The 11,236-nt window shown below is 37.0% G+C and overlaps 1 protein-coding gene across 1 annotated transcript; it reads right to left on the minus strand.

Moving 5' to 3' along the window:
- Positions 1-593: 593 nt before the first annotated feature.
- On the minus strand, positions 594-10,570 carry LOC146167489 (uncharacterized). The gene is made up of 6 exons (XM_083384066.1): positions 10,121-10,570; positions 8,388-8,678; positions 6,859-7,004; positions 5,837-6,008; positions 4,640-4,742; positions 594-3,432 (listed from the first exon to the last, which is right to left on the minus strand). The coding sequence occupies exons 1-6, from the start codon at positions 10,419-10,421 to the stop codon at positions 3,198-3,200; spliced, it is 1,248 nt and encodes a 415-aa protein (XP_083240192.1). The 5' UTR covers positions 10,422-10,570; the 3' UTR covers positions 594-3,197.
- Between the last annotated feature and the right edge of the window lie 666 nt (positions 10,571-11,236).

The following is an 11,236-nucleotide window of genomic DNA, read 5'->3' on the forward strand; positions in this document are numbered from 1 at the left end:
AGCAAAATACGGCTAATTCCAACTTTGCTTTGCTTTACTATGAGGTCTGCTGAACATATAAAAAAAGTTAACATAAAGGTTGTTAAAAAACAAGTGTGGAATTACGTTATTGATGAGATGTAATTTATAACTGTCACCACAAATCTCATTAAAGACAATCCCAGAATGGCGGCCTTCATGTTTAGTGCTGACAGAAGGGAAACATAAGCCAAATTTTCTAATAAAAAAATTCTAAATCACAACGGCATTATATTACATTCAAGAAAATTCAGTCATTAGTCTTTTAGACATTTAGGCTTTTCATTCTTTCAAGATTTGCTAAAGGTTCTAATACTAAATCCAGTTAGGGTAGTAGGTAGTAGCAAAGATACGTTACGTGGCGGATTGACCAGTGGGTCGCTATAATCAGGTATTCTCAGTTAATCCGTGATCGAACGCGACAATTAAAGTCATCGAACTGTTTTTGCCAGTTAAACCAAACAAATACATTTTTAAAACATTTATATTTCTAAGTTAAGGTTTATAACTTAGAAATATCTTGACATATAATCCACATAACCAAACAAGAGTTTTAGTGCTTTTGTAGAGTTCCATGATTTTTTTACGTGTTTTAAAGTACAAACTAAAAGTCGTCGACAATTCAAGCTAGTATAACTGCCAGGGTACAAAAATTAAATAAAACAGTTGGCTGCAATAAAACAATGCAGTAATAAAAGCACGCAGTGACCGTTGTCAAGGCTGCGGAGTCGGACTCGCGACTCGGGGCTCGACGGAGTCGGTTTGTTTTGCCGGAGTCGGATTCGGGACTCGAGTTAGACGTGCGCATGCGCAGTATCAAATTTTAAAACTGTTAAGGCGGCAAACTGTAAGTTGTAAAAGTGTAATAGCAAATGGTGAAATATTTTTAAGCCATGTAATGCGGGTGGATCAATTATGACACCAATATGAGTGGATTGCAGAAAATCCACCTTAATTTGCTGCGTAATTGGGTAAAATACAGGCTGTAGAGTCAGAGCTGGACTCGGGACTCGACAAAATCTTACATTTGGCCGGAGTCGGAGTCGGGTGTATTTTTTTGGCCGGAGTCGGACTCGGGAGTCGGACTCGAGTTGTTTTTAACCGACTCCGCAGCCCTTACCGTTGTACGTCAGTATGGCAACGCGAAATTCAAAGCTCATAAATACGAAGCAAGTGCAGTCTTATTTTTTGTCTTACATAAAGCTCTCGCGCCAAAAATAAACACAGAGTGAAACATGAGAAACGTAACGAAATATTACAAACAAAATAAAATTGCATTGCAAGCATTAAAGTTGAACGGCACAACAAAACACTTATACGTTCTGCTAGACTAGACGGCAGACGACTAGACGTACAGATAATTGTGTATGTCAAGTCTTCATTTTAGGTGAAGGACAAATGCCCAGAGAGATTATCAAAGCAATAAATAAAGAATACAGAATTGCAGTCTGCGGATCTATCATCAATTTTTAACGAATAGACGCCTCTGAAAGGATGTTTAAGCGCGGTTATGATGCCATATTGGTCAAGTCATGACGAAATAGACAGAACTTATAAGCAGTACAAAGAATATTTGATGTATAGACATTAATCTTGTCGGATTGGTTGTAATTACGAAAATTCATGGTGCCTTCCATGTATTTAACTAATGTTGCTTTTCAATATTTAACTATTTTTAAATACTTGGCAACTTGACGTTTCAAATCTTTGCCGGATTAAAGATAAGGATGTTAATCAGAATCCCGCCTTTAAAACCAAGGTTTAAAGGAAAAACACGTTGGGTAAAAGTAAAAAAACAAGGGTCGTCAAATACTAGTTGCACCAAATTGTGGCATCCCCTCGGCCTATAGCTTATCTTTGCAAAAAAATCAGAGAAATGCCCACATTCGAGCTATTTGAGTTCTGGGGAAATTTTCAGGATAGTGTTACTGCCATCGCAACACGGCACAGGTAATGCAGATGTAATGCCGTAAAATGTAAAAAAAATGGTCGGTGAAAAAACACACAAAGGGTCTAAATATAGAATGTTGAAAGTCTAGTAACAGTTAATACCTGCAAACTAATATTTTGTATTTACTGAATGTGAGTGTTATGTGACGAAAGCCTAATATTACATTTTGGGGGTTTTCGACAACGCATACCAAAGCAAAGTAATTTTTTTTATATTATAAGCGGTCTGTTTACATTGTCTAGACATGATTTTTTTTAACTTACCGAGTAATAGCACAACAAACCCAAACGAAACAGATATGAGTCAATAACCATTGGTCGGAATTTTTAAGAGTTCAAATAATTGCAGCCCCAGGGCTTAAAAATAGCAACTCTGTGGGCTTATTACAGACAAATCTAAATGAAATTACGCTATATATTTTTGTTTTACTTTACGAGTTAAATAGGTCTCCATGCTGCTATAGCGAAAAGTAGTACATAACAACATTTATCCAGTGGCGTGAATTAAAAAAAGTTTTGCAAACGATTTTTTAACGCCGCCTATACATGGCCCCTACGTCAGCTTAATAAACGTTCGTATTTGCTGAATTTGCCTGTACGATTTTCTTTTGCAAAGCACACGCGAATTACATGAAACGATGATGGAAAGTTTCCAGAACGATCTCCAGACTTTCGTGTATAAGCTGAATAGGGTAAACACCGAAAAGGCGGTCGATTGGTTATGCAAAAAAGGATAACACAAATTTGTATCTAGTTTATTAACTTTTTATAAGGTCATACTTTGAATTATTTTACCGATAGTCTATATCTTCGCCTATATTTAAAACAAGAAATTACTCAAAACATTGAAGGAAACTCACAAATAGAAAAGCATTCCACCAATTCTAACTTTAAAGAATATGTATTAATCGCTGTAAACAAGCTTGTATGTTAGCAAGTGCTTAGCACATGACGTCACACTTTTTGCAATCACTTGGAATATAACTCTTGTTGGTCGGCTAACGTACCAGTCCAGCATAAAAGTACGTGAAAACATAAATAAATATTTAGTGTCGGATTTCCGACATATAATTGTACAACGGTGATTTTTATCAGTATTATACAGCTATCTAAAATTTTCGGAGGAAATAAATAACAAAACAATGCCTAATGGTGGCTGATTACAGGGCTACAACTTTCCCTTACAAGGCATGGTCTGCAGCCATGATTAAACCTTTAGCCCATAATTGCTAGACAGAATGAACTTGGTGGCCTAATTTTGACTCAGAGTTGCTTTCAGGCGGTACGGCCGCTTTGTAAGTTCCCTTGTAAGTTCCTTTGAACGTGTTGAGCGTGCTCCTCTTGTTGTAGTTCGACCCGCTTTGCACACTGTACTTCTTCCTACGAATAAACCTCTTCGAGAGATCCTTGACAGCCGTGCGGAACTTGACGTCGACTGCGCTGTAGACGAGCACGTTCACTAGGCTGAAATCACAACTTGTAAGGTATATTTTTGGCCTGTGTTGAATTAGTAAAAAAAATATTTTGTTTTACCGTTTGCGAAATCTAACAACTCATGAAATGCAAGACCCACAACACGCCGTTTAACGTGACTTTAGAAAATATTTACTCAACTATAAAAGGATCGATATTTTCTGAAGTTGAAAAACTTAAATTGGCCGTTTAGGTTTCATGTATACTGACTTAGGTCAGCAGATGACGCTTTCGTTTTGAAAACCACATGATCAAGGCCCGAGGCTATTTGAAAATGACGTCACATTCATTGTGGCTGACCAGCGGTGTGATTTGATCATATTACAATGCCTATACGATTTTAACAACTGCGTTGATTTACCCCTATGAAAAACGAAACCTTTCATATAAAATGCAGTGCATTAATATACAGCAATATGTAAGAACGGTTGTTCGTAAAAAGGAACTAACCACATAACCGCGTGTTAAATGTATACGTGATTCTGAAACACAGTCGTATGTGGACGAACGGTGGCTTGACATGAGTGGCGTTTAAAGGAAACGCCACTTTATTTTAAAAAGCTGTCTGTCTAACCAACATCTTAGGTGTAACCGCTATTAGATTTTGGCGTGATGGTACCGGTTAGTTTTTAACAGTATCTTAAGAAATCGCCTAACATATTAACGCGCTTGATCTCAAGCCACGTCTATACTTTTATTGTAATTTTATTGTAAATCAAAACAAGATTTGGTAGGAAAAACACGCATAAAATCAAGCATAAAAGCTTGGTACAAACAACTATACCGTTAATAAAATTGGTATGTTTAATTCGGTTGTAGACCATGGGTCACCAAAATACGGCACGTTAGGTTAATTTCGTCAGCCCGCAGAATGTTTCCCTTATAAAAAAAACTTTTGAAATGTTGTCGGATGCAATTGAACACTAAAGTTTGATTATAGAAATGAAATTGAAGAAAAAAATCAAAAAGCTCACTGTCAATTTTAAACAACAATAGATTTTCCCTTTAACGATAAATAAGTTCTAAGTTTAACATATTTTTTATTCGGTCCTCCATCGTCATTTTTACAGTAATCCGGCCCTTTATGACAAAAGTTTGATGACCCATCATTTAGAACAAATATTGTTAATTCAACTCGAAAGAGCCTTTTAAATTAGGCAAAAAGTATAAGCCAAACTTCTGTGTCAATAACACAAACCTGTTAGACGTGGAAAGATAAAAAAAGACAAGGTAAGGAGTAGAAATTGTGGATTCGGTAAACACCCCACAGTAGGAGAGAACAGTTATCACCAGAAGCGGAACTAAAAATAATCAAAAAATACATTATTTTCTAACTTGCACATTTCTCGACCGATAGTATACGCTCGACGGTTGCGCATTTAAACTGTGATGTAAATCATGTAAGACATGCAGCGAGGGTAAATGGAGATTCATAGTTGACGGATGCTTTAGCATGTTTTATTTCGGGTATATAGTATACATTTAATTCTTTCTATTAAAACAATTTTCTCACAAAACGGTTAATGTTATTATAATTTTTATTATTAATAAGTCATTGTGGAAAATATTCAATTTTGTATAAAATGTTTTTGTAATTTTTGTTTGAAAATTACAACAATTTGTACTTTTGGTGGCAATTTAACTTTATAGCAAGACTGTAGATTCCGTTTAATGGGTCAATGGTAAAACAAGGCCCAGGATTATCCTTATCTGAGTCCTATCACGAGTTGCGCAATACCGACTATTCAACTATTTAGTGTCCCCGTAAAATTATAAACTGGCGCAGGCATCTATATGTAAGGAAGCGTTAGATCCCAAAGAAATATTATTTCGGAAATTAGACTTTTCTAGGAAAATGTTTTTTTGTAGCTTCATTTAACTGCATCGATATATTATTTTTTCTTATTGGTAAATTTTAATTAGATTTATAAAAGACACTTGAAGTTAAAAAAAATCAAACGTCTAACCTTATGTTAAAATCGGGAAAACAATTAAATAAATTAAAAACAAATTAATTTACTCGACATTGAAGACATTTGCTATTTAACAAACTTTCAAAAAAACATAACAAAGTGGTAACAAATAGTGCTTTTCCCAAGAGAAAAAATAATGTACAAAAATAAAGGAAACGTATAACAAAGGCGAGCTGAAAGACTGAGTATTGTATTGTCGAGCACGACAAAACAAGTTTTCCTACATTATGACGTTAGGGTTTATTTTGGACCGTAGGTTGTATGTGAAATAGACGAGATCTACTATGTATACATCTTGATCGAGAATTATATATATACGCGTCTGCAGTCTCGTACGCACAAGCACACCAAGTTACCTAAATTTATAAATATACAGTCTGAAGAAAGGGTGCAATCGGTAGATCGTATATACGTCAACTTACTGATTGAACTCGTAAAACCCATCTGCATCGTGGCCATTGTGGTGAAAATCAGGACTTCGTTTTTCTCGCGAACCTTTTTACGTTTTTTCCCGAGCGTCGCTTTCTTAAAGTACTTAGACGACTTTTCCACGTACTTGCGAATGGAAACGCCAGTCATCACTGTCAAAGAGGTCTGCAGACACAACAACGCGTGCGTTACTCTGAAGGTAAGAACGTTTACTGACTTGCTGGCGAGAGAGGACTAAAGGGCAAAACTGCCCATTAATACCACAACAGTGGGGGGGGGGGGAGAAAAACACTTTCAGGTTAACAATTTGATCCGAGTTAAACTCTACAAAAATGTTTAGCTGTGACTAAAGTTAAACTAACTTGAAGCCAACACGACCTATGAAGTCAATACCCAAGACCCCCTGCCCCCAACCCATATTCAGTAAAACTAAATAAAAAAGGTGGATACATTCTAGTGCAGTGGTTCTTAACCAGGGTTCGATCGAACCCTTAGGGTTCGACGCAGCTTTTTTAGAGGTTCGGCGAGAACGTCCTCTAAAACATAAATGCTGTTATTTCAAGATAAATTCGAATCTTTTTTTATGTGCCAATGTGTCATGGAACGTTGTTAATTGAAAATTTGGCCAATTTAACCAATATAAATGCAAGTTTATAATTTTGATATGCCCAGTTTCAGCTGCTAGGAGGAAGAAACGAATACAGAGCGAAAATTTGGGGTTCGACGAACGCTTGTAGAACAGCATAGGGGTTCGACAGGTTACCAAAGGTTAAAAACCACTGTTCTAGTGTATGGGCAATGTTAATACTACAAGAGTGGCGAATTAGGAATTTGTCAAATCAGGTTTTAAAAGTTTAACGATATACTGCACCATATATTAAGCTCTGTCTTTGCTTACGATTTAAGCCCACTAAATGGCTTTCCATTGCTTCTGTGACGTCACACTTTTCGCGCGAAGTTCCAAAGGGTTTTAATACTTAACGAACTTCATTTTACCGTTTCGGTCAAAACCTACCATTATAGTGTAGGGCACAATGTAAACGATGACGATCATTACGATGAGAGGTGTAACGTCGGCGTCTTTAGATGGATTGGACAAGTTGATGTTGTACAAGAACACCACGTGCTGATATCCGAAGGCAAAGGTGCTCGGAAACCAAACTAAAAAAATATTTTACAAATCAACTAAAAACTATAAACGGTTGCTGCCAGACATCATATCTGATGCTGTTGTTCATAATAAAACGTGTTTTTTTTTATAGCGCTTGATTAGTGCCGGGAGTAGAATTAGTTTAGCTCTAAGCAAGTAACATAAAAGATGGCCGAATGGGCAACATTTAAATAATTTTATTACTTTGTATAATATACCATTTTTCGAATTTGGAATGTAGGCTACCAATCCGAAGAGAAAAATGTCCTATTTTACAGTGAAGAGCAAACGTTAATGTCATTGTCAGCAAACACGGTCGACGCTAGTGAATAAATATTTCATAAGGGATTCTGTGACCAGGAAAACAAATACTTGCGTAGTATTGTGCGGCCTTCGACAGACGCCTAATCAAAACAAATTCTCACCTCGAACAAAACTTTAAAAAAGGGTGAGGCCTTTATCTTTACAGACACTCGCCAGGCTATGTTATTTGCAAGAATGAATACAAAAGCAATTCAATATTATTATTGATTGTGTAAATACCCCAACCCATATCTGGCACTTCTATTCGTTAAAATCTAGTTTTTTCCTGTAGCTATAGCAATAGTTGCAACATAGAAATATGCACGACACTCATTATATGGGAAACATACTGTGACATATTTACCTATATATGTATTATTTCTACTGGAGCGAAGGTGATAAAACAAGTCAGGGAGAATGAATGTTATGGGAAAAGACACGTTTGGCACGATATAATTTTTTGCGGCAACCATACATATTCATCAAATCGTAGGAGGTCCCTAAATAGCTTCCCTGAATTGTAAATTTAGAAATAGGTGTTGACGTCAAAGTGTTCGGCAGCACATAATAATATCTCTTAATACGGCGGAACAATCTAAAACTCTATATTTGTAGCTCGACTTCCGCATGTCTGCGTCTATATAAAGTTTTAGCTTGTTCCTAATTCGTACACTAAACCATTTCGTGTTATAAAAAACGCAACGCGGCGAAACGAAAAAGGAATTTTGTGGTAGCCCGTGCTTGTGAACATGACAATGTTATCGACAAAAAATCTGAAATAATTTACCACCCTTTAAGGTTTTACAAGAAGCAGAATGTTTGGATACAATAGAAATATAAAGCCCATATAGAATAGAAATGTCAACGCCCATAAACTATTGACCCAAAACGCAATATAATGCTTCATTTATGGGCTTTATCATTCCAACTACGTGTAACTAAAACCTCCGAACATTATGGTCAAAAGTATGATTTAAGTGTCAGTGTTTCCCGCCAGTGTTTCCAAAACTAAGCCGAAAAACACCGAAGTGGAAAATGGAATTCCTAAGTAAGGCGAGAGCGTTCAAACTACACAACAAACCTATACTCACGCGGCGCTAGTGAAGTAAGAAGAGCCAGAAGCCACACCAGGGCTATGCTGGCGTACACGCAGTTGTTGTTCTGCGTGCGGTAGCACAGCGGCCAGCGGACCGCGTAGAGCCGTTGCTGGGAGAGCAGCACCAGGTGGTAAAGGGATGAGGTGTAGTTGAAGAGGTGGAAGACCCCGCCCACGCTGGCTCCAGGCGTTCCGAGGAGAGCGAAGGAGCTGATACGGACTTGCTTCGCGGTGGAGTTCAACGTCCGACCGAAGTTGGGAAGGACGATTAGAAGCAGGAGAATTCCTTTGAAACGGAAAACGAAATGTGTAATTTCGATCGGCTTTGCGAAGTCTATTAATGCGATTAATTTAAATGCGTAAGGTGAAAATACCTTGAAAGTGTTTTTACCTAAATCTTTTCTTTGCGCTAATATACTAGAAAATAGTAGTTTGGTTTTTCGAGGAAAAGGTTGTGAGGAGTTTTTGATTTTTTGGCGGGTGTTAATTGCAAATTAATTCGGATATAAAATACAGTGTATCTTAACGTTTTTGACGTCAGGGCGAACCGGTATAGGTCTGGCGAGTATACCGGTATAAAGTTGCTTGCACGTTTTTATTATTATAGGATGTTCAAAGTAGAATCCCAAGCTATTGTAGAATAATAGGTTTCGAATGTAGAATAATGAATCTAGAATCTCGAATCCTAAAGTATATTTAAATCATTTACCTCCTTGTTTTTGGGTGGAGTAACCATATACCCTTTTAAGTGGAGTAACCATATACCCTTTTAAGTGTCAAAACAGCAATTAAACGTAAATTATTTGCTATTATATCTATATTGTAAAGGCAATTAAATTAGTAATTGAAATTGTGACAAAACGAAAACATAACATGACAAAAAGACCAGTTTGTTGCTAAAATCTGCCATATGTATTGAGTAACAAACTCTTATTCAATCCGTTTTGTAAGACATTTTTTTGTTTTAAGTTTACGTGACTGCAAATGTGATGTGTTAATTCAAAAGTAAAATAATTTGCTGCAAATAATATCAAATTAATATTGCCAGTAATGCGTTACTATTACTTGACAATCACGCTGTGGAGTAACCTCGCTAAATATTGGCCTCAAGTTGACCTTGATTAACCCCGTAGTGTACTTTGCGAGTTTTACGATGGAATGTTATGAATGTAACTCAACGCCTTTAATAAAATTCCCAAAGCTATGTTCCATGCATTAACCGTTATGCTCCCGTAATAACATGTAATTGACACTTAATGATGAAGGCGTTACGCAAAGGTTACGGGCATTACTTGGTCGCCGAAAAAACGCTGACGCCGCATTACATGCTGGCTACATTGAAAGCAAGAACAGCAACTGTTTGACATTGCTTCAGACCGTAAAAACAAACTTGCCACTCGCGTATAACACAGCTTAGTACCAGTAAGCTACATTTAAAGACAACGTAAAAATGTGGTAAAAACAGATGTTAATATTTTAGAAAAATTTTCCGTTTGCCGTTGCAACCTTCTATGACGCACCATACAAAGCGCTAAAATAGACAAACATAAATTAGAAAATTAGAGTCGACGTTTGTAAATGTCTTTAATATAGCTTGTTGAATCTCCAAATTTTGTAATAATTTTAAATCAGATAGCAAATATAAGCTGAGGACAGCATTTCGACACTAATTAAATCGTTAATGAGGCTGTGTTTCTCACGGCATTTAACAAATGCTTGCACGCTCACCTGTAAGCAAATCAGCACACGCCAGCGACGCCTTGATTTTTCCGTAGGTCCCGGTAAACATCGACTGTCCTTTGGCGAACAGATAGATCACCACGGAATTGGCGACGAGGATGGCCAGGCCGAGCAGTGTCACCACGAAGCCGAATATACCTGCCCCGGTTGGGCTACATTCGCTGCAGTTCAGTAAGGTGATGTTGGCGCAGTCTTGGACGGCCGTATAGCTGCAGAAGGCTGGAAAGCCGTAGAGCGCCTCCGTCGAAAAATTGAAGTACGCATTGGACGGTCCTTGATGCGGGAACATTACGCCGCTTTTTGGCAAATCGATTTGAGTAATTCCCGACAACTCTTCCGGAATTGGGAGTCAGATTTAATCTCGTCTTTCTGGATGTAGTTTTTATCAACTGCTACATTTCAAATGTCCTTTACGTTGCTTTTAACCTGTAAAAATAATCGTCTGGTCTATTTTACAACTTCTCATACCGGAGGATGTTGCGGGCCATTGATATTAATAACTTATCAAATATAACAAGTGAGATCAGCACAGAACTTTTTATGGCAATCTTAAAATACTTTCCTAAACAAAATCTGTAGTTTCTAGAACTCAAATTCTGTAATTTTCTAAAAACTTAAATATGAAAAAAACAGTTTGTAGAGATTAAAAATAATGAAACGATTAAGCTTGCTAATTTAGAGCCATGTAAAACATGTATTGTTCCTTTAACATCTAGATCTACAACAGCAATTCCTAACTTGTCCGACAGAGAACGTACAGTAGGCTATATTTAGTTGGTGTTGTAAAAATATAAAATAACCAAACAAGGCCACAGGCTGAACAACATCATATTATTTAGCTACATGCCTGCCAATACATAATTTTATAACTTTCAAAAACTCCTACAAAAAGAAAAATCGCTGCCTAGGTATGGCGAATTTCAACCAAATACATTTTTAAATAGCGCAGCTGAATACCAAAGCATTTTAAGAGTTCGTATAACTAACAAAGTCATTCGAACTGTATCAACTGTAACAGTTTACCAATAAACGTTTTTGTCCCGTTTCGCTTCGTCTTCTCATGCCTAATTAACAAGTTAGAACCTTTCCCGAACTGCTGTAGCC

This window comes from Ascidiella aspersa, chromosome 1 (genome assembly GCF_963924565.1).
Source record: "Ascidiella aspersa chromosome 1, kaAscAspe10.2, whole genome shotgun sequence".
Classification (NCBI taxonomy): Eukaryota; Metazoa; Chordata; class Ascidiacea; order Phlebobranchia; family Ascidiidae; genus Ascidiella; species Ascidiella aspersa.